Source organism: Nicotiana attenuata, chromosome 12 (assembly GCF_001879085.1).
Source record: "Nicotiana attenuata strain UT chromosome 12, NIATTr2, whole genome shotgun sequence".
NCBI lineage: Eukaryota > Viridiplantae > Streptophyta > Magnoliopsida > Solanales > Solanaceae > Nicotiana > Nicotiana attenuata.
Window position 1 is genome coordinate 28,285,535 of NC_032000.1, and position 22,593 is coordinate 28,308,127.

The window sequence follows — 22,593 nt, forward strand, 5'->3', positions numbered from 1 at the left end:
TAACCTACCCCCCCCACCCCCCCCCAAACCCCCGATTTGTCCAATAAATTTCTTTGGGTTCATCAGAAGCAGAAGAGATAAATAGGATGGAGGCAAATTCAAGAATTAAATCGGTGGAGTTTGAACTACAGGCAGTCTTGTCTTTTCTTTCTTGGCCTTGTTATTTCTTCAGAAAGCATTCAATATTTGGTTTAGGCATGAAGGATGTAGTTCATGCTTCCTTGAGATATGTTCCGTTATAGAAACTGTGGTACATCTGATAATCACCATTTCTGGCAATTCTTGTGCAATGCACTGCCTTAACAATGTATTGTTCTGTACTCCCAAAAATATATCATTCAATGTGAATGTATTGTTCACGTATTCATTTGTCTCATTGAATTATTTCTGCAGGAAATTCATGATTATTTGAAGAGTCTTTGTCCTGACTTGCATATTAGTCGAGGGGAATATGATGAGGAGGCACGTTACCCAGAAACCAAAACGCTGACCATTGGTCAGTTCAAGCTTGGATTATGCCATGGGCACCAGGTCTGAACACTAAACTTTCTTTCCTTTGTCCTATTTTGAACTGATGATAAGCTTGATGATTCCTTAATTATGAGGTAACTCCTTTGCGGTTTTCAGGTGATCTGAGTGGCATTTGTTGTAGCTACTTGTTAATTGTTGTCTGGGATAAATCCTAACACCCAAGTACTCTTTGCTCAATCATATGATGTTTATCATCTTTACTATGTGTCAGGTGTCAACATGCACTATGTGTGTGTTTTATATGCACCTTCTGGCATATATACCATTATATATACAGGTGCCGATATTGAATCATCTAATCTGATAAAATCTTGGAACTTTTTCTAAGAGAATGAATGAACTTTTGCTGCACCTGTAAGATAGAAATATGTTTCCTTGGTGGTAATAGTCTCTCCTCGTGTTTCTTGTCCTGAAGGTTGTTCCGTGGGGGGACTTGGACTCTCTAGCCATGCTCCAGAGGCAATTGGACGTCGACATACTTGTGACTGGCCACACCCATCAGTTCACAGCATACAAACATGAAGCAGGGGTGGTTATAAATCCAGGATCTGCCACTGGTGCCTACAGCAGCATCACTTATGACGTCAACCCCAGCTTTGTTCTCATGGACATTGATGGCCTGCGTGTTGTGGTCTATGTTTATGAACTCATTGATGGAGAAGTTAAAGTTGACAAGATCGATTTCAAGAAAACATCAACAACATAGAATATTCATTGAACAAGAAGACTCGTGTGCTACAGATTTCAATCAAGGCCCAAGTGTTAATACGCCATTGCTTTCCTGCTTGCTTTCCTATTTGGATAGTTTTTGTTGGGATGTTTACGAGTTTGAGTTTGAGTTATTCAAGCCTACTAGATTAATATATAAACCAAATCAAACTAAAGATAATACGAGTTTCATCCGTTTTTGTTTTAAATGGTTTTGTGGTTATTTTTTGGATAAATTGTACATCTTAATCTAAAATAAGTTCACATCTTTGTCTTGATCAACTTTGCCTCTTCTAATTATTATTATTAGTAGGTCCCTAGATTGATATGAGCAAAGAATGCTAAATAATGTACAATATTCATGTGGTGTTTTTTTTTTTTTTTCAAATAGTAACTCATAGTTGCTGTTTTGCGATAGTATTCTTCAGTCAAAAGCATGGACCCACTACTTTCCCAATGTGCAAGTTGAACGAAGCTTGCGTAATGTTAATAAAGCACGATCTCAGAAACACTACAAAAAAGTATCTTATTTCATTTCTTTGGATTGAAACTCAGTGTTGATTTAGGACTAATTTTGAGATGGTTAACTACTAGTTTTGGTTCTTTTGTTTTTTTAAAACCAAGTATTCGGATTTAGCTTTGGAAAATTTGGTTTATAAAAAAGGATTATGGATAAATATTAGGGCAGATTTAAACAAGATGGATGAAGGGGGAGCAGCATTGCCATTTATCTAAAGAAAAGCCCCATTTTCTGGATTCGGTTATGTTTAACAAAATCAAATAATATGTTGCCTAAACTCGAAAAAAAAATAGAGTAATTGGTATCAGAAAACACATTACCTTTGGTTTCTAAACAAAATAAGCCTGTTAATCTTAATACATTAAACTGAGATTGATGACTTGAAAGGAATACTTGAAAATTACATGTAACATGAGCAAAATGAAGGGTAGTATGACCTATAGTATGACAAAGCAACATAAGTAGAAAATCATTGTGCCTCAGTTGCCACCTTAATGAAGACATCCTCCAAAGATGTGTCAGCCAAACCCCAAGATTGGACTGTAAACTTCTGCTTTGCAAGTTTAACTGTTAGAAATACATCAGAAATTTTAGCCTCGTCTTTTGGCAGCTCAAATTTCTGGGTTCCATACAAATGGTAAGTCTTCTTAGCATGTGGAGATAGATGTTTCACTAAGACCTCCACATCTCTTTCATGCTCTGGTGAGGTTGTCACGGTGAACATGTACGATCCTCCGTATCTAGCCTTTAGCTGTCATTCACATGAACAAATCAAAGAAATCCAATCCAAGCTGTTATGTGATGGTCATGTTGCAAGAATTTCAATGTTGAAAAGAACATAGGCATTACCTCATCTATAGTTCCCAAGCACTGGAAGTTTCCATCAACAAAGATACCTATCCTATCACAAAGATATTCCGCCTCGTCCATGGAGTGTGCTGAGAGAAATAGAATGATATGACATCAAGGCTATGACATCGAGCAATCATTCAAGTTACCATTAATGTAACAAAGGAAAACTGATACTGATTGTTTATAACAAATTAGAGTGAAGTGAAGTGGAGTACTGGTAAGAATGATTGCTCGATCTTGTTTTGCACGCTTCACAACATCCCACAGCATTTTCCTTGAAGCAGGATCAAGTCCTGTGCTGGGCTCATCCATATAAACAACCTTCAAATTTTAAAAGACCCTCCATCAACAGGAATGCACAATGTTAGGACAAATAATATAAGTGGACAGAGACTTAGACGCATACTTTAGGGTCCCCGATCAATGAGATGGCCACACTGAGTCTTCTCTTCATACCTCCACTATATTTTCCTGCTGCTTTGTCACCAACTCCACCTTGGAAAAGATTGAAACTTTTGAGAGATTCCTCCACTGCCTTTTCCAACACAATAGAACAGAACCATCAGTCAATATGCTCTAAACAGTTTCCTGTCAAGGAATAGAATTCCACCTTAATGATTTTGCTGTAACACTGTAAGAAACATACTGGCAGCAAATTATAGTCAATAAACCAACGAATACAAAGGACCTTTGATGCAACGTATTGTCCACATCTGGTTTATCAGTTCATTTGTTACGATCTACGAAATAATCACATGTACAAACTATTTCAGAGCAGCATTAGCCAGTTAATTAGCTTTTTATTCAATTTGTATACACTCTGTACACATACGCATCACACATACACAGTGAGCGAGCATACTAAAAGCTGGAGAACAGTTTCATCCTGTTTCAAATTCAAAGTTGCACAAGTAAATAAATCAAAATATTGACGTACTGTGCAAACAACGTCTCAGGTTTTACTTCTACGTAGCATACATTAATAAGAAACTGAGGAGTTATATTCACGTACTCGGCTTAACGCAGAACCCTTGAGATTTTTTAATCTTCCATAAAATAATAAGTGTTCCCTTCCTGTTAGGGTCTCCCAAAGCAAGCTTTATGATTGATGAGAAACATGGAAAATGAGACAGGTTAATACTTTAAGATGCAAAGGGGATAAATCAGGCAGTAAGGGAACATAAGTTCTTCCATTTGCCTACATCGAAAGTATATGTTACTTACTCATGTTGTGGACACACACCCATACTGCCATATATTTCATTCATTTGAGTCCTCAAATCTAAACCTTCAATATACGCTGCTCCAGAGCTTGGCTCCAAGAGCCCAGTCATCTATCACTCAAGAACAATTATTGATAAGTTTCAACGTCTAGAAAATGCGAGTGAAAATGCAATTACATGGCAATCTATAAAAAAATTCGACCGAGCACAAGGAACCATGGCAGATATGGTAAAACATTTATTATCATTTGATCAAAGTTTTACTAACCATACTAACGAAGGTAGTTTTGCCGGCACCATTTGGACCAAGCATTCCAAAGCACTCTCCGCGTGGTAATGCTAGAGATAATCCTTTGACAGCAACTTTATTAGGGTTCCCATCCTTCCCTGGATACATCTTTTTGAGGTTATAGCATATGGCAGAATAGTTGGGATGTGGCTGATTCAACAACTGCTCGACCTTCTCCCTCTGTAAAGCAAGCCAGGAAACCACAATGAAGTGATCTACACAACAGGGAAGTAATAACTATATTCAAGTGACCGTTACTTGATCATGGCAAATGTAGATATGATCAAAGAAATGTTAGGGATCTGAACAAGAGTTTGTACTATAATGCCTGAATCAATGGTCCACGAAGTGACTATCAATTTGAGGACTCCTCTTCATGAAAAGGCTGAGTGAGAAAAGGTAATATGAGTTACCTCTCGGAGAACATCATTGTCTTCCATTTGAACACTAGATTCCTGGCTCTGAAAAGATGGTTTCTGAAATGATGCTAAATGCTTCTTCTGAGAACACGGCAAGAAGAATAAAGGACTCCTGCGATTCCCAGTTCCAGATGATATAACTTGATCCAAGTAGTAGGCGGAAATCAGAAATACTACCCACTCCACTGACATAATAATTAGAACCTCTCTCACGCCATTACCGTTGCTAATAAGGTACTCCCAATACATTCCATAAGTCCCTATTTTAAATGCCCCTTGGGCAAATTTGGACAGCTCATATAACCCTCGATATAGAGAAAAACCAGGGTACAATTCCAAAACAATAAGCCAACCACCTAAACCAGGAAAACACTTGTTACATCATTAATTCGAAAAGTACATGGCATAGAAAGATCCTCACACATAAACGGCAGAAGTAGAATCTCCAAGTATTACAAATTGATATAAATATTTCCTCATAAACAACTGCTTGGGTAATCAAAACTTGAGGATTTCTAATTCCACTTAAATGCAATGAGAACAGGGAGACAGTCATAATGATCCAGACAGCCAAATTCAGATGGAAGCATTTCGCCACATCGTTTTCCAATGAACTTACAAATGATGCTATGATAAATCAGAACTACACAATTACTCCAGAAAGTAAGCTATAAAAAGTTCCTCTAGAGAGAACCATGAAACACCAAGTAACAAATATTGCACAAGCGTCTATGTTTTTTCTTCCTGCAACCATAATCTATCTAAGAGAATGAAAGATATCAATGAACAGCTGCAATGTGTTACAAGTGGTGTAATAGAAAAAAGAACCAGTCTCTCAGGGAAGCAGAAATTCGTAGTACAAACTTTTAACCTTCAACATTTGTATCTTTGTCACCTAGAATTAATCACGTCTATCAAGTCTTTAGCATGTTGCATTAAAGCTTATTTTTGAGAAAATATAAACTGATAAATCAATGGTTTCAACTCTAGTTACCTCCTTGCTGATAGCTAGTAAAATTGTTCGTGCGGATGGAGACAATGATTAAGAACCAGAAAATAAACAGTTTGCTCTCTATTTACAGTGAGCGGGTTAAAAATAAATTTCCCGTGCTTAGTTGCCGTTGATTCCAAAAGGAATAGAAGAGAAAAATTTGTTCCTTAGGAAATTCTTCATAGCGGATAAGGTGTAGGGAAGGGTAAAAGAGAACAATAATTCAAGACCTGATGCAGCCTAAGTTCCTTGATAACGTATTAAGTATCATCTCTCTAACAAACAAAACAAACAACATACCCAGTGTAATCCCACAAGTGGGGTCTGGGGAGGGTGGTGTGTACGTAATCCTTACCCCTATCTTGTGCAGGTAGAGAGGTTGTTTCTGATGGACTATCGGCTCAAAGCAAGAATGCATTAAAATTAGCATAAAAGATAATTCAAATTAACTTTTTAACCTACTTACGAGGAAATGATGCATCATTTACGAGTGGCTGGAAAAGAAGAAAAGCCATGATCCCCGTACCGAAGACAATTGTATAAGCAACAACTGCAACATTCAAATATGGTAGTTATTCATCTTATTTGAGTTGATTATTCATGCATTAAAAAGGACCTTGTAACGAGTTTCTCACTGATACAGACCTGATGCTGTCTTTAAATTAGAGAATAAGGCAGCTAACAGGAAGGCGAAAGATATTTGCAAGTTTGTGAAGACAAAGTAAAAGATGCACTGGACACCATAAGAATTCAGGTTGAATATTGTTAACCCTGTAAAACAAGAAAACATAATGAACCAGCTAGTTTAAATGAGAGAGAACGAGCGCAGCTTAGTTTTGTATGTATTTACCTGTCAGTACTCCAAATACAAAGTAACAGGACATGTAGATTAAAGATATAGCAAGAAAATATATGTAAGAAATCACCCAATAAGGGCCATCTCCAAGTCCGTGCATCTTCATCATGATCCGTAACTTCTGTTGCCTCTCGTAAACAAGAGATGATAATATAACCTACACTCAAACAACATCCTATTATTAAGATGGAAAGAATACGACTTTAACTATTCAGTTGCATAAAATTATATCTCTTAATTTATTGCTTAGAAGTGGGACAATGGTGAGAGTGTATGCTTATTTAGTCCAAATGGGAAAAGAAACTTCAAATTGTTTTTCCTTCGTAGTCAGGCAAGTAAATCTGTTCTAAAGTGTAGAAAACACCTAATATAAGTAATAAACGCTTCATCTTTCTTGCACTTTAAGCTTTTAAATGAAGCAGTTCACCAAAATCAATATGATATCTGAACAGATGGACATCCCCAATTTCGAGTCTCAACACAACCTATCATCAAATTATCTCCACGTGCTTAACTCATAAAAATAAAAATAAACTAGGCCTGCACATGAGTACGTGTGTTGCAGATCTAAATTATAAATAAAATAAAGCATTCCTTCTCTGGCCATTTAAGTTTTAGATGAGGCACTTCACACAATTTAAAAATACACCATAGAGAGACAGAATTTTCTTTTTCATGTATTTGTTTTACCAGTCTAGGATGATATTGTAAGAACATTAGCAACAACCCAAGTGAAGTGGATTAACCGTGTAATATTGAGGAAAGAGTACTCGCATCTGCAGATTATAAATGACTGAATGAAGTTTCTTAGTAAGAAGTAAGAACTGAGAATCAATCTTTTGCAATTATTCATGTTCGTAAGCAATAATGTGGACGACCAAAATAACTTAACTTGAATGAAAGCCAATCATCAAGAAAGTAGATACTTGTAGATGATAATTGCAAATAACTTCCACCATAAGCATTCAATTATGCGACTCTTAACAAACTAAATAGATAGTTACCGGGAATATTTGTAGAATGACCCATGTGAAAAAGACAATATTTATAAATGAAAGTGCATCGGGTGGCCTTTGGAAGCCAGCAGGGGTTGGCATCTCAGCTACATACTCAAGATTCATCTTTATGGCAGGACCACGTAAAAATCGGATATAGCCATTTGATGCCTACATAAAACAGAAGAAACAGTCAATACTCTTTAACTATGATCTTGCAAAAATTACTCTATATATGTCACCAGATTTTGCAAAAAATCAGGAGATGCAAAACATTGCACCATGATGAAGGAAATACAAATTTTCACACTAAGCATTAAAACATAGATCAGTTCAGCTTCGCGAGCAACTTTTGGTAACCAAGCTAGCCCCTGAACTAAAAGAAATTAAGAACATCTAAGCTAGATAGAGCTTTCGTTTATCTGGCAAACATTCTATTGTGACCATAAAGAAGGGTAAAGGACATACCATATTCTCAGAACGTGATATTTTTAACAATAGAGGATTATGATCTTGCACATTAGTAGAATTGTATTGTATGATGACCTTGAACTGCTCTCCACTTGTATCCAAGAAATCGTAAGCTGCGGGAATGGAGAAAAATCAATAGGAAGTATACCCCCTAGAGGGAGTTAGAGATCTGAAGTTATATGCCAAACATCATATATAGGGGCTAACCTGCCAAAAATGCATTAATTTTTCCATCTGTATTTCCTTCTCTGAATCCTTTGAATAGCTCAGTGTTAATCTCCAAAGAGCTATTACGCCACAAATTTAAACCTTCGACGCATATCACATCTAAATATGAAAGGAACGTAATTCACATTACAGCACTCCATTGTAGATGAACATATAATATGCCTGACAGCATTGTAACAGCATAAAAGAAACTCTAAGAGTCAAACTAACAACAAAAACAACGACCCAGTAAAATCCCATTAGTGGGGTCTGGGGAGGGTAGTGTGTACGCAAACCTTACCCCTACCTCGAGGAGTAGAGAGGCTGTTTCCGAAAGACCCTCGGCTCAAGAAGACGAAAAGAAAAGAGACAATATCAACACCACCAACAGATACCATAAGAAAAAGTAACAACATCATGAAAGCCAGAAAATAGGTGCAAAGCAAAAGCGATAGCCAGTAAATAGACTCGCCCTAAGAGTCAAACTAAATGGATTCAAATTTATTTGGATTTAGTAATTGCGCGGGCTAAAGCAATTGTTAGGCTTCTGCAAAGAAATAAGTTCAGATATGTTGGACAGACAGTAGCAGTAATGAGTGGCAATAAAGACATTACCGGATTCCGCTACTTCTGATGAAGAGTTTTTGGAGCATCGAGATCGAACATGAACGAGAGGACTAGACAGGCCATCATTTCTTCCCTGTAGTAATTATAAAATCAAGTGTTATAAAGTACTCCCAAAACATGATAAGTATAAAAGAGACACTAAAATCCAGAAAAGAAGAAAAGAGAAGGAAGAGAAAAGAGAACTCACAAAAATGCCATTTGCAATAGTATCTACATCAGAAGTTGAATTTGGATCAGGAGTATCTGTGAACATCTTTCCAGCCACACCTATAAAAAATTCACAAATTACATTTAGAAGAAAGAGCAAGTCATGAGTGTCCTAATTATGAAAACAAATGACATGAGAAAAAAAAAACATTTACTTTCTGCAAAACTTCTATTGCTCCCTGTGATAAGTATGGTTACTGGACATGAATCAGTTTCCCTGCATGACGCATCAGGCAAGCCTGGAAATTGGATAGAATCTGTGGCGACAGCACGGAATTTGGGAGAAGGGATTTGCAACAAGGGAGGATATCCATTCGGATTATCGGCCTCAAAATGCTCTCTTTCCTGCTTGTTGAAGTAGGTTTGCATACCACCAAGTAACACAAAGAGGATAGCTGGGAACAAAATGACCTTCAAGTGTGATCTTGCATGCCGTTTCTGAAAATGACATTAAAAATATACTAGTATAGTTTTTCAGACAAAACAATAAATGTTATATCGAAGAATTAAGAAATCACTTTGAAATTCACAGCCAGATTCATGATTTCAAGATCACTTCATAACAGATGCTTGCTTCTTTAATTGAAACCAAAATTAGACACAATTATTTGATTTCTAAGACTAACTTTCAGTTTCAGGAAAAAATAATCCTAAAAGAGCTGCATCCACCATTTTGGACCTTTTCCTTACACTACATAACTCAACAACATTCTCTATAACCCAATTTTGGGTTCACATTAAACAGACTTTAAAATGAAAAGCATGTAACAAAATTCCAGCACCCAATCTAAAACATTTCTTATGAAGCTGTTTTTGTTAAAGGGTAGCCACTTGCGTACAGGCACTGATAAAGAGAGAGAGGAGGAAAAAAACATTGTAATTTTTTATGAAGTGATCCAACAATTTTTTGTATGTCCTTCCATATAATACGAGAGACTGTATAATTCACTACAATCATGTTACATTGAAATGAAAAATTAAAACTATAAATATGGATTATGAAAAAATGAGAAGGGGGAATTGAACTGACATGGTAAGTAAGGTTCTTGCGGAACAAAGCATTGGCTTGAGTGCAAAAGTTTGCCATTGATGGACGTCAAGCTCTGTAACAAAGAATAACTACTACTACAACTCCTGAATAAAACAACTGAAATATATTATATCCTCTTTTTCACTTCATTTCGATTTCTGTGTACTCAAAAAAGTTGTAACTGCATGTTGGATTTTTGCAAGAGAAGCCATTTGTAAGGATTTTCAAGCGGAAGGAACAGCTGTTTCTTTATACCCAAACTACCCTTGATTGAAAGACTAAAGTGCCCCTCCCTTCATATTTCGCATGTCCATCAAACTAGGAACAAATCTAGATCCCAACGTTAATTACTACTTATAGGATATTAATTGTGGGTCCCATATCTGGATTAGTGCAAACAGTCTTTTCTGATCAATTTTATTTTTATCTTCTTTTTTTGTTCAAATAAGTGCGTATATGAATAAGAGAACACGACTTAAAAGTTAAATGTAGTAACAAAAGTTACAGATTCCGCGTTTTTTCTACTTTCCATTAAATGTGTAAAACGGTAAAAATTAATATATTAAAAAAACACTTATGATAAAAATAGAAGAGGAATTAATAGCGTGTTTGGTCAAGTTTCTTCACGGTCAAAAACACTTTTCTTTTTTTTCAAAATTGAAGTGTTTGGCCAAGTTTTTAGAAAAAAAGTGTTTTAGAGAAGAAGTAGAAGCAGTTTTGAAAAAATAGAAAAGAATAGCTTCTCCCCAAAAATACTTTTTTGAAAAACACATTTGAGAAAAATACACTTAGAAGCACTTTCTAAAAACTTTGTCAAACACTAATTCTTCTTCAGAAGTGCTTTTCAACTTAATTAATCAAACATAAATTGTTTTTCACCAAAAGTACGTACTTCTAAGAAAACACTTCTCAAAATAAATTAATTTTAGAAGCTTGACCAAATAGGCTATAAAAGACTATAATTTTCTTTCTTTTGTTCCCATTGGAGTAAAAACAAAATTTATGAATTTATTTTCCTCTAACATTAATCTTGTTCCAAAAAGGAAGCATCTTCTTTGTTTTTTTGAAGGAAAAAGGAACTTCTTAACTTCCCCTTCATTTATTATTTTCCCTAATATCGAAACAAGATCTCAATTTGAATGTAGTTTAATGGTAGGACCATTGCTATTTGTGCCACTAACTTTTTAAAGGATATATAATGTACCATCTATTAAATCGTTCACATGGATGTAATATACTAATTAAAGACTACGGTTTAAATTTATATTATTATTTGCTCACATGGTCAGATTGTATACTAAACAAACAATATGCATTTAAATTGGTTTTCCCTTATTAGCAAAAGAATGGTGAAAATAGATATGTGTATTCATTAGTAGTTTTTGTATGCTTAGAATAATGAACTCATGTGATGGTATATTACTTACTTTAATATATTCAATAACTGACATAAATCATCAAAGCTTATGTAAACCCTTATGATTTATCTAACAATTCTCAAATGAAAAAAAGAATTCAACAAATCGAAATTATATTCAGTTTACAGAAATTGTAGTAAAAGATTGAGTCAGTCTTATCTTCATACTCATCTTATACATACGTGAAAATGACGCAACCTTAACATAAAAAATAAACACCACTTGCACTTAAGGCTGTACTTTGAATAACATAAAATGCTTCAACAGATCGTAATACTGCGCTATCAATTACACACTTCTATATATTTGACAGACACATATTTTAAAATACTAGTATACTGCGAAGAAATTAGGTCCCAAAAATGTCTAACCGTTGTCAGTTACAATCATAATTTATTTCCTCTATCCTCGATTACGATGATATATACTCCATCTGTTCCATTTTATGTGAATCTATTTTCTTTTTGGTCTGTTCCAAAAAGAATGACCCATTTCTAAATTTGATAACAATTTAGCTTAAACTTACAATTCTGCCCTTAATGAGAACCTTTTATAACCATACAAATAATTCTGAGCCCCTTTTTTACTTGTTTAGGACCACAAATTCCAAAAGTCTTTATTTTTTTTTAAACTTCGTACCTAGTCAAACATATTCACATAAATTGGAACGGAAGGAGTAGCTGTCTGGATACATAATTTGAAGTTAATATATAATTTGATTGATCGTTTTATACTTGTGATAATATGGAACGAATTATGGGTTTTGGTTAGTATGTTCCATGGCTGTCCCGTCGTGAATTGTTAAAACACATCTTAAATAACGCAATAACTAAGGCCCCGTTTGGCCAAAATAAATTTGGGATTTATTTTTAAAACTCATGTTTGGCCATAAATTTTGCCCATATTTTGGCCAAATTTCAAATCCCAAAATCAGCTATTGAGTTGATTTTGGGCCAAAGTCCCAAAACTTGAGAATTATATACATGTTTTTCCAAAATAAAGTTGAAAAATATGTTTTGAAAACGTATGTCCAAACACATTTTCATCTTCAAACCAAACTTCAACCAAATCAGATTTTTAAAAATAAATTTAGGATCTATGGCCAAACGCTAGCTAAATATTTCCACTTTTCTTATCACTGTCAACTTTTTACATCTTACTTCAGATTCTGACATCTGAGTCAGACCTAGTCAGTCAGTCAGTCAGTTTTTCCTTTTTGTCTTGTCCGTCAACAACGACAAAATCGTAGGTTTGTTTGAGTTTTCCAATTTGTTTTTTGGCAAAACACATCTGTAAATGGTAGATCAGTCATTTCCCCATTACGTAACGGAAAATTGGCGGAAATTAGCATTTAAAACACTTGAGAGCAAAAATAGAACATTAAAAATAATATTAGTACCAGAGGTCCTAGAGACTTCACATTTGCCATTATAAATTAACCTCTCCATTTTTCAATCCCAATATCCATAATTTTTTTCTTCAAATACTTCAAGTGTTAAAACCTCAATCAAATTTTGTGATGGCTCAAATGGAGCTGCAGAGGGGATTTCGTTTATTTTGGCAACAAACAATGGCTTTACTGAAGAAAAACTTGTTTATCTCAATGAGAAGCAAAAGAGCAACATTTCTTCAACTGTTCTCTTCACTCTTGTTTATGGGTCTTTTGTTTGGAATCCAAAAGGCCATGGATTATAAGGCAAAACATCCATCTGCAGTCGGAGCTGTCACTGATCCAAAGCCTCTGATGAACCCATCAATACCTCCGTGTGAGCACAAGTTCTTTATGAAACGTCCGTGTTATGATTTTGTGTGGAGTGGAAGTGGTAATCCAAGAATTCAATCCATTGTTAATGGAATTCTTGCTAATAATCCTGGTCGCTCCATATCTCCTACCAAGGTAATTACAAGCATTAATGCTTTCTGTGTTGAGGTCTTTCATTTTAGGAAAAATGATCAAATTTGGCCCTGCACTACCCCAAATTACATCAAATTTTCCGTCAAATAGGCTCATTATAGTTCTTGACGCCTAGCAAAGCTCCAACCTGAGGGTAATTTTCGAAAGTTGAAAGATAAATTGAAACTTTTTTTCCTTGAAGAATTTGGACACGTGGATTTCACCCTGTTTATGGCAAAGGCAAATAGGAGACGATTTGCTAATGGTAAGGGTACGAGTGAATCAAAAGTGTACGGAGTACATGGGCAAAATTTGACATTTTCTCTTCATTTTGTGTGGCCCATATTGTAAAATTTTTTAACTACTTTTTGTTATAAAAGATTCTGATTTATGTAATTTTTAATAGATATTTTTATTTAAAAGTTAAAACAATGTTAAAGAAATTTATATACGTATGAATTTATATGGACAATTAGATGTTTTGACCATCTTGTTTTGAAACATCAGTTAATAATCTGGGTCCTCCTAACAATGTAGAAACACTGCTATTCATTTTAAGCTTTTTGTATGAAATATTTTCATTTAAAAGACCCTAGTAAATGATTCCTTTCTCCTGTTTTGCGAAAAATTATTACTATTTGGAGAGTCACTTTCAATTTGGAAAATGTTTTTAATAATAATAAATGCTGATTTATAGTACTTTTATGTAAGTTATCGAATGTAGATTTTATTTCATAATAGTTCAGGAATCAAATTTTGCAAAATAGATGCTTTGACACTCATTTTCCATCTTTTCAAGTACTAAGTTAGTAAATTTGCTGTCTGCTAGTTGCAGCTGAAAATTCATCTTTTAAAACAAATTTAACATGTTAGGTAAAAGTATTGTTACAGAATTTTGCTTTTCATCAAGTTACTTGATTTTTAATACAATGTACACAAGATGCTTCTGTGTTGAACATGATTTAAACTCTTTTATTTGCAGGTTAAGTCATTTAGCACGAAAGACGAATTGACAAAATGGCTTCTCAATGATCCAATGCGTACCCCTGGAGCTTTGCATTTTGTGGAACGAAATGCCACAGTTATAAGCTATGGTGTAGTAACAAATACTTCTACATATATTCCAGTTCCAAGGCAACCTGAAGATCCTACTTTCAAATTCCTAATCCCCCTTCAGTTAGCTGCATCTCGTGAAATCGCGAGGTCTTTGCTTGGAGGTAATATAAGATAACAATTTAGCTTCATTACCATCAATTTAAAATTTCATAAGCATAAAAAACCTTAATGGCTTCTCATCAATAAACATTCTGGTCAATAAGATTGCAATCCCCTTTTCACAGATTCAAAGTTCAGCTGGAATGTGGGTCTTGAGGAATTTCCACATCCTGTACTAGAAGATACGGATGAGAGCTATACATTACTAAACTCTGACTCCCGAATGGATGCTATGCCATTGGTCGAAATGTTCAGTCCAATCTTCTTCTATGCAATTTCTATGTTTGGTTTTGTATTTCAGATTAGCTTAATGGTTCTTGAGAAGGAGCTCAAACTTCGACAGGTGATTAGTGCATTGTTATCGTAGAAAAGATTTTGTGCACTTTCCCGTATATTATTATTAATCAGAAAGTTATTTCACTATGTATAGATGTCATGCTCTTATGAAGTTTCTAGGAATACTTATATTTTATTCTATTTCATCTTTGCATAGAGGATTATTTAAAACGAAAAATCAAGATTACTATGAAATGCACTTAAATCGCTTGCAAAATATGAAAATTCCTAACAAGTATCATGTCTTTTGACATTTATGTCAGATAATTGGGTATTAGAAATGTTTGTGCTGCTTGGAACAAAGTTGGTTCCATGAAATCTTGTTAATTATTTGAGTTTACTAACTTATGGATATAAATTACTTCAACTTTTTCTCCCATTTTTCTCATTTGATTTTCAGGCAATGACTGTGATGGGACTTTATGACTCTGCCTATTGGTGCTCGTGGCTAATATGGGAGGGACTTAAGGCATTCATTTCCTCACTCCTTATAGTCCTGTTTGGCATGATGTTTCAGCTTCACCTTTTCTTGAGAAACAGCTTTACGATTGTACTACTTTTGTTCTTTCTTTTCCAATTCAACATGGTGAGTTCCCTCCTTTAAAATAGAAAGCTATGTTTAACTTAAGCCACATTTGCAATATCTGAGGACTGATAACTTGTCGCATCTTGTTGTGCTAGGTTGGTTTTGCCTTCCTACTGTCAAACTTCATCCGCAAGTCCTCTTCGACCACATCTGCTGGTTTTGCTATATTTGTAATTGGTGTCGGGACTCTGGCAAGTCAATTTTCAGAATTCTAAAACATAATAAGTCACTTATAGTAATTGGTTTCTTTTTATTATAATACAGACATTTTCACCGGCCCTCTATGATGATACAGACCTTAAAACAAGATATAGAAGAATACTTTGGTCTTTTTTTCCACCTAATCCTTTTGCTGGAGGCATAAATGTGTTACAATATGGATCAGACAGTGACGGGATCAGCTGGAGCAGGTTATCAGGATGTGATTTGGGTGAATCATGCTACTCAATGGTATGGTAGCCTTTTGAATTCTCTTTTGATTTTCAGCCTTTTGAATCATGCAATCCTGTGTTATAGTACCATATTTATTCCAAAATAAGGCTGATTAACCATTTCCTGAACTTTTTTGTCTTGCCAGCTCCACTATTATCGATGGCTTATATCAACATGCTTCTTGTGGCTTGTTTTGGCTATCTACCTAGACAATATCATACCCAACTCAGCAGGCGTAAGGAAACCCCTTTTCTATTTTATAAAACCTGGATATTGGACAGGGCGAAGTCAAGAGAAGCCGGAAGGTACTGAAATTTCAAATTAACTCTCATTTCCTTATTGGTTTCCTATTGATTTCATTTAAAAACCAAGCTCTTTCTCAGTTGTTGTTTCAGAAAATGCCCCCATTTTAGGTTCTGGTTCTGCACTATCAAATGACAGTTTCTCCCAAGATGATGAGGGTGTTCTCGACGAGGAAAACAGGGTGAAACAACAAGTCAAGGGAGGTATTATTGATCCCAATGTTGCTGTTCAGCTACGAGACCTTTCCAAGACATATTCTGGAACAATGAGCTTAAGTTGCCACTCTTGTTGTCTATGCTGTTTTTACTGTACATGCAAGATTAAGAAAGCTTACAGAGCTGTCCAGGTGAATTTCCCTATACTCCCTCACTACAAAGTATCTTTTTGCCTAAAGTTGAATGGGGCAAATCTGGATTTCTTTTTTGCAGCAATAAGTATTCACATTTAGTTTATACGTTGAGTTAGTGGAAACCATCATTTATTTCTGCTGCCTTTCTTCATAATGAAATAACTCTAATTTCCATTTTACTATTTAATCACTTAGCATCGGCACACGAAATAATAGACGTCACCATCTAGAATTGGTTACCATCACGCACTTCCCCTTTTGGCTGAGCCTGATCCCCTGCTACATAGCGTGACAGTTTCAATACCAAGCCAGCAAACACAGGAAACTCTTGTCCTTTCTTCCAGCATTTGACCATAACATGTAATGGAATATGTTTAGTGATGAAAGGTGCACTTTTTAATCAGGGTCTTTGGTTAAATCTTGAGAAGGACCAACTGTTCTGTCTCCTAGGACCCAATGGAGCAGGCAAAACGACTGCAATTAGTTGCTTAACTGGCATAACCCCAGTGACTCGTGGAGATGGTAATATCTTTAATAGTTCAACTTTACAAATGAATTTTACGGTTTGAGTGAATTGTATAACTGATACATTTTTCTTTATAACAGCATTAATATATGGAAACTCTATCCGAAGTGCGGTTGGCATTTCAAACATAAGAAAGCTAATTGGAGTCTGCTCACAGGTAGCTGTAGTTCCGTATCCATTACTAGTCAATTCAAGTTCTGCGGTCCTTACTTTTAGAAAGCATAAAGTAACTTTTGCTTACCCTATTGCAGTTTGACACTCTTTGGGATGCATTGTCTGGACAAGAGCACCTTGAACTCTTCGCCAGCATCAAAGGATTATCTGCAACTTCAAAAAGATTGGTGAGCCTATGAAGCATTTTCTTTATTTTAATAAAATGCACCTTGTGTTGGTGGTAGTGAGGAGGGATTTGGCCTAGACCACTACAATATACATGTAACCAAGACATAAATACATGAAGGAGGGGGACACAATACCTTATCTTCTCAAAAGCAAAGTTAGAATTAGGTAAGTCTAATTCTATACGTCGTGAGATCCTTATAAAACAATTGCTTAAGTGGAAACTGGTGTACAGTTTAAAAATACAATTAAGAAGGGAGGACTCCTCCTCTTTACATCTGTAAGTTACCAAAAATAAATATCATGTGTCAACGTACTATCATTGGAAAAAAATAGATATCCTACATCCTCTAGCTTCAGTACTTGTCATTTGGGAGAAAGAATTTGCAATCTGGTATCTGTAATATCTACATATTCATCAGTTCTATATCATATTCTGCAGTCATATAATTATATCTAGTAGCTTAACACAAAATTGCATTCATGCTGGAATTTGTTTGATTGTGCAGCCATTCCAGATATATGATATCTGTCTCTAAAATCTTCTTCATTTACTTGAATGACAGGAAGCTAACAGTTTATTAGCTGATGTAAAACTTGATGATGTAGCCAAAGTGAGAGCCAGTGGCTATAGTGGTGGAATGAAACGTCGCCTTAGTTTAGCAATAGCATTGATTGGAAATCCGAAGCTTCTCTTTTTGGATGAACCAGTATGTGAATCTTTACTACTTTAATAGTATGCGTGTATTTTCTATATCCCGAAGTAAATTTCTTCAACTTGTAGACAACTGGTATGGATCCTGTAACTCGGAGGCATATCTGGAGTGTAATTGAGGCTGCAAAGCAAGGGCGTTCAATCATTCTGACAACACATTCTATGGAGGAAGCTGATATTTTATCTGATCGAATTGGAATTATGGCAAAGGGAAGACTTCGCTGCCTTGGAACTTCAACCACGTTGAAATCTCGATTTGGAGCTGGTTTTATTACAAAAGTTAGTTTGAATAAAGTTGCTGATGATGTGAATTCTGCAGCTGCTAATGTGATAGACAGGAAACGTGAGGCAGTCAAAGAATTCTTCAGTCAGGTCTTTTAGTAGGAGCGCTTTTTTCACATTTTCTTTAACTAATAAACTCATGCTCTTGACTTAAGTTATCTCGTTTACAGCACTTAGATGTCACACCAAAAGAGGAAGATAAATCCTTCTTGACTTTTGTTATTCCTCACGAGAAGGAGAATCAACTAGGAGTAAGTAACTATTACTACGTCACTTCTCATGTTCTGCTAACATTTGTATGAGTAGTCAAACTTTATCCTGATATTATTGGTGCACCCGCATCAGAAATTTTTCTCCAAGCTAGAAAACAGGAAAACGGAATTTGGCATACTAAATATCCAGATAGGTCTTACAACGCTAGAAGAAGTGTTTATGAACATTGCAAAGAAGGCAGAGCTAGAGGAAGCCAAATCTGAAGGAAGCATCAAGACACTGACATTAGCATCCGGAACCACTCTCCAGGTAAGTGCTTCAATTTGGATGAAGATATATCGCTAACTGGCTAAACAGCATCCTGAGAAAAGATGAAAATTTTCAAAAAACGAAGTCACTAATTGGCCTTACAATGCAATGAAGGTACCCTTAGGATCGAAGTATGTCGAGATCCCAGGGACAACATCCTCGGAGAACCCTCGAGGGCTTATGGTTGAGGTTTATTGGGAACAGGATAATCATGGCAATCTCTGCATCTCAGGACATTCTAATGAAATTCCAGTTCCACCAGGTCTTCAACTAACAACTTAAAAGAGAGGTTTTATTGTATACCAGTTTTAAGGAATTGCTTCAGTTAACGTAATGCTTTGTATAATATATCCTAGCCTCATTACAAAAGAGTTCAAATTTTAGTTATTATGAGCAGCGCATGGAGACAAATCTTGATTTCGTATAATGAGAATGAATTATATTTATAAGTTTCAAACAGTGATATTCATGGAGACAATTAGACAAATATTTTTCTTTTGGCAAAGTAAGTCTGTTTCACCCTACTTGTAGTAATTAGTTTTGTGCTAATTTCCATCTCTAAGATCATAACAAAGTTTTCATGATTTAAATATGTATCTGTAGACAATAAATTGTGTCGAGAAAATAAAATCAGGCCGAAAAATATTGCAACAATTGTAGTATTTGATTTCAAATGATATGAGTGTACAATCTCTATGAATCATCTAATTCTTCTTTCCAATAGAAAATAAATTCAAGGGTCTTCGAGCTTGATCTTGAATCTATATTGTTGCCACGAACGATGATCTTGAATTCAACTAGCATGAATTTTGATTTGAACTCGTACTCCTTCTTGATTTTTTGTTCTTGAACTTGAACTTGATTGCTTGAAGCTTGATCCACAAGCTCTCTCTTGCTTCTGGTTATAACTTCTGGTGTTTACGAAGACCCCTATTTATAGTTGTGTGACGGAAGAGTTATGATAAGAACAAACTCTTTCTGACCAATCAAATTGAAATGTGACAAGGCTACATTTGATTGGCTAGAACATGTCACTTGCACATGTGACGCGTTTTCATTGGCCTTTTAATTTGCTTGGCATGCCTTGTCATTTTGACACGTGGCACGATCCTATTGGGCCTTTTTGTTTGACTTGACATGTTACGCCGTTTGACACGTGGCACCAAACTGGGCCTCTAGGAAGATGACATCTTGAGCTTAATGAACTAAGCTCATTACTTTAGCCCAAATAAATTGGCTAGCCCAATGAATTAAGATTTATTTATGTAATCCATATATATTGAATTTATATAATTGAGCCAATTATATTAGCCCAAAATATTTATTTGGACCAAAATGTATTTGAGATTAAATCCAAATTTCTTATGGATAAATTTTTAATTGTCTACAAATGCCCTCTACTTCACGATTTGTCGGAGGTGGAGATCTATTGCACCTCTAGGACGAGGCTTGAAGTATGAATGTGTTCAGACATACTTCCTCCTGGTGAGAGTTTATGAGACATTATTTCTTGTAAAGTTGAAGTTGAACTATCTCGCAAATAATACAACTCTTTGAGCATTTCTTATAATAGGATAGTCTGCTTTTGCACATTGGAATCAACGCACATATATAAAGCTTTGGACTTAGTGGAATCAATCAGACCCAACAAACTTATGCTTAAATAGAGTAGTATACTCTCAAATATTGGTTTGATTAAAGTAATCATCCTAATTTCCTCACCTTACTTTTAGTCCGAGAATTTTAATCTTCCAATTCCCCACAATAAATACACGTATGCATGGATCAGACAATCTTAGGGCGTGAAGGGATGGGTACTCATCAGACAATCTTAGGGCGTGAAGGGATGGGTACTCATCTCCGCCTGAATATCGGAGAGATTACTCTCAAGGTGGGCAATTATCAGAGAGATTACTCTCAAAGTGGCCCGACCATCGGATAGATTAATCTCAAGGTGACTTGATTATTGAAGAGATTACTCTCAATGTGACCCAATTGTCGGAGAGATTACTCTCAAGACGATCCGACTATCGGAGAGATTACTCTTAATGTGGCCCGACTATCGGAGAGATTACTCTCAATGTGGTCCAACTATCAGAGAGATTACTCTCAAGATGACCCGATTATCGGAGAGATTACTCTCAAGGTAGCCCACCTATCGGAGAGATTGCTCTCAAGGTGGCCCGAATATCGGAGAGATTACTCTCAAGGTGTGAAGGGATGGATACTCATCTCCGCTCGAAAATCGGAGGCCATTTCATCTATTTAGACCTTTGTGTCCATTCTAATATTCTTGATTTGGACTTTGATGATTTTTTTTTTGTCCTTTGCAGCCCGAAGAGATGGTAAATTTTAGAGACTATACCTCACCTTCCTCAAATCTTAGATATCTCATAATCGAGACTTAAGATGGCATAGAACAAACCAAGCTTTTGGTTCACACCCCACAAGCTGGCCGGTATGCAGCCTCATGGCCTTCTTTAAGGAACTCGCTTCATGTAGAAAATCGGAACTTGAAGCACAAGTCTAATTCTAATTCATTTTCCAAGATGTGGTCTCTCCAAGCGCCAATCCATCGCCACATAAACATTGCTAGCACCATTCCAAACTTAGGGCGCTGCATAATTCAAGGAGAAGTACGTTGGGGAAACACAGCAACAATCGAGGGCGAGTATCGTCATATTCTAGGATATTGGTAATCGGGTGAAGATGTACTTGGTGGAAGCCAACAAACCCTAAGTACAACAAAGATTTACGATGTTGTCTATGCCATCACGACTACTTGGATTTTGGGTCCCTACAAGTTGGTATGTATGAGAGATGTGTTAGTCATTTGAGTGGTGGATTTGGGATCAACTATGGTGATTCATGTGTTCTATGGATTTGGAGACTGGGAGTTCCCAGAAGCAGATTGTCTCGGGGTTGCGGACTGTAAAGATGTGGCCAAAGCTAGCTAGATGGTGGTACGTGTTAGGGTTAGATCATTTTGGACTTTTGGAGGGATATTTATCCATTTGGGGATGACCGCAGTTAATTTGGGGACCCATTGGTAGGGCCAATGAGGATGTTTATTCTACACCGGGTCGAATTTGATGACTCAGAACTGTTTGTACCGAGGGGTGTGGCATTTGCTTAGAGTTGAGTTTGTTAGTGTCGGATATGTTCTATGAGTTACTCTTATATGCTACGAGGGGTTTTGGTTTATTGGTTGTCTGCACACATGATGCGGTTCTGTTTGGGCCTTGCATTGAAATTCGAGCGAGACGGTTATTAGGGGTGTTGAATGGTTGATTGGGCTTTGGTTATGTTCTTTCCGAGATGTGGCATATTGTGTTATTGCTTCCCTATGGTTATTGTCATGTACTTCGTGTACTTGATGTCGAATTGCGTGTGGTTGTTGATTTTGAGCATTGTGGCTTGAGGTATATCAAATGGGCCGGTGTTTGAATAGTGTCGCACACTACAACGAAGTTATGTTGGGATATGATCCTGTGTTAGATTCGTGTGTTTTGGTTCTACGGTGTGTGATGGATTTTTATCATTACGTTGTGGTGGTACTTGTTGAGCTTGCGGGATGGTTCTCTCATTTGAGTCATTTTGCATGTTTGAGTATACTTGAATTGTTGCGTATTGGTGCACAGATTGTGCGATTTGTGGCTTAAGGTTGTATTGGTGTGGCATGTCAGTAGGGTGGATGTATTTGATATGATAAGGTCATCGGACCTAGAATAGGTGCTATCGGATTTGATT

General features: G+C 36.0%; 3 protein-coding genes across 3 annotated transcripts in view; 2 read left to right on the top strand and 1 right to left on the bottom strand.

Moving 5' to 3' along the window:
- The window catches only part of LOC109235493 (vacuolar protein sorting-associated protein 29), a 5,124-nt gene extending 3,603 nt beyond the window's left edge, over window positions 1-1,521 (top strand). Inside the window, exons 2-3 of the mRNA XM_019401629.1 lie at window positions 394-531; window positions 947-1,521. Coding sequence (XP_019257174.1) covers window positions 394-531; window positions 947-1,237 — 429 coding nt within the window. The 3' untranslated portion in view covers window positions 1,238-1,521. The remainder of the gene's footprint in view (window positions 1-393; window positions 532-946) is intronic.
- LOC109235494 (ABC transporter A family member 7-like) lies at window positions 2,107-10,217 on the bottom strand. Its single transcript, XM_019401630.1, has 18 exons — window positions 9,927-10,217; window positions 9,052-9,334; window positions 8,877-8,956; window positions 8,678-8,762; window positions 8,063-8,182; window positions 7,853-7,968; window positions 7,394-7,555; window positions 6,384-6,546; window positions 6,179-6,304; window positions 6,000-6,083; window positions 4,537-4,898; window positions 4,103-4,303; window positions 3,836-3,945; window positions 3,624-3,708; window positions 3,018-3,146; window positions 2,827-2,932; window positions 2,609-2,697; window positions 2,107-2,510 (listed from the first exon to the last, which is right to left on the bottom strand). The coding sequence occupies exons 1-18, from the start codon at window positions 9,981-9,983 to the stop codon at window positions 2,229-2,231; spliced, it is 2,640 nt and encodes an 879-aa protein (XP_019257175.1). The 5' UTR covers window positions 9,984-10,217; the 3' UTR covers window positions 2,107-2,228.
- On the top strand, window positions 12,719-19,336 carry LOC109235495 (ABC transporter A family member 11-like). Its single transcript, XM_019401631.1, has 16 exons — window positions 12,719-13,241; window positions 14,221-14,455; window positions 14,579-14,796; window positions 15,190-15,375; window positions 15,471-15,566; window positions 15,640-15,825; window positions 15,953-16,112; window positions 16,191-16,456; window positions 16,864-16,981; window positions 17,066-17,142; window positions 17,237-17,326; window positions 17,891-18,034; window positions 18,109-18,411; window positions 18,492-18,572; window positions 18,667-18,843; window positions 18,958-19,336. Exons 1-16 carry the CDS (start codon window positions 12,864-12,866, stop codon window positions 19,123-19,125), a joined length of 2,883 nt encoding a protein of 960 aa, XP_019257176.1. The 5' UTR covers window positions 12,719-12,863; the 3' UTR covers window positions 19,126-19,336.

Coding starts and splice junctions, on each gene's coding strand:
- LOC109235494 (XM_019401630.1), bottom strand. CDS start 9,983: ATGGCAAACTTTTGCACTCAAGCCAATGCTTTGTTCCGCAAGAACCTT. Junction 8,183..8,677: donor ATCAGAAGTAGCGGAATCCG/GTAATGTCTTTA, acceptor TTTCATATTTAG/ATGTGATATGCGTCGAAGGT. Junction 3,946..4,102: donor AAACTACCTTCGTTAGTATG/GTTAGTAAAACT, acceptor CTTGAGTGATAG/ATGACTGGGCTCTTGGAGCC.
- LOC109235495 (XM_019401631.1), top strand. CDS start 12,864: ATGGCTCAAATGGAGCTGCAGAGGGGATTTCGTTTATTTTGGCAACAA. Junction 14,456..14,578: donor CGCGAGGTCTTTGCTTGGAG/GTAATATAAGAT, acceptor CCCTTTTCACAG/ATTCAAAGTTCAGCTGGAAT. Junction 16,457..16,863: donor AAGCTTACAGAGCTGTCCAG/GTGAATTTCCCT, acceptor CTTTTTAATCAG/GGTCTTTGGTTAAATCTTGA.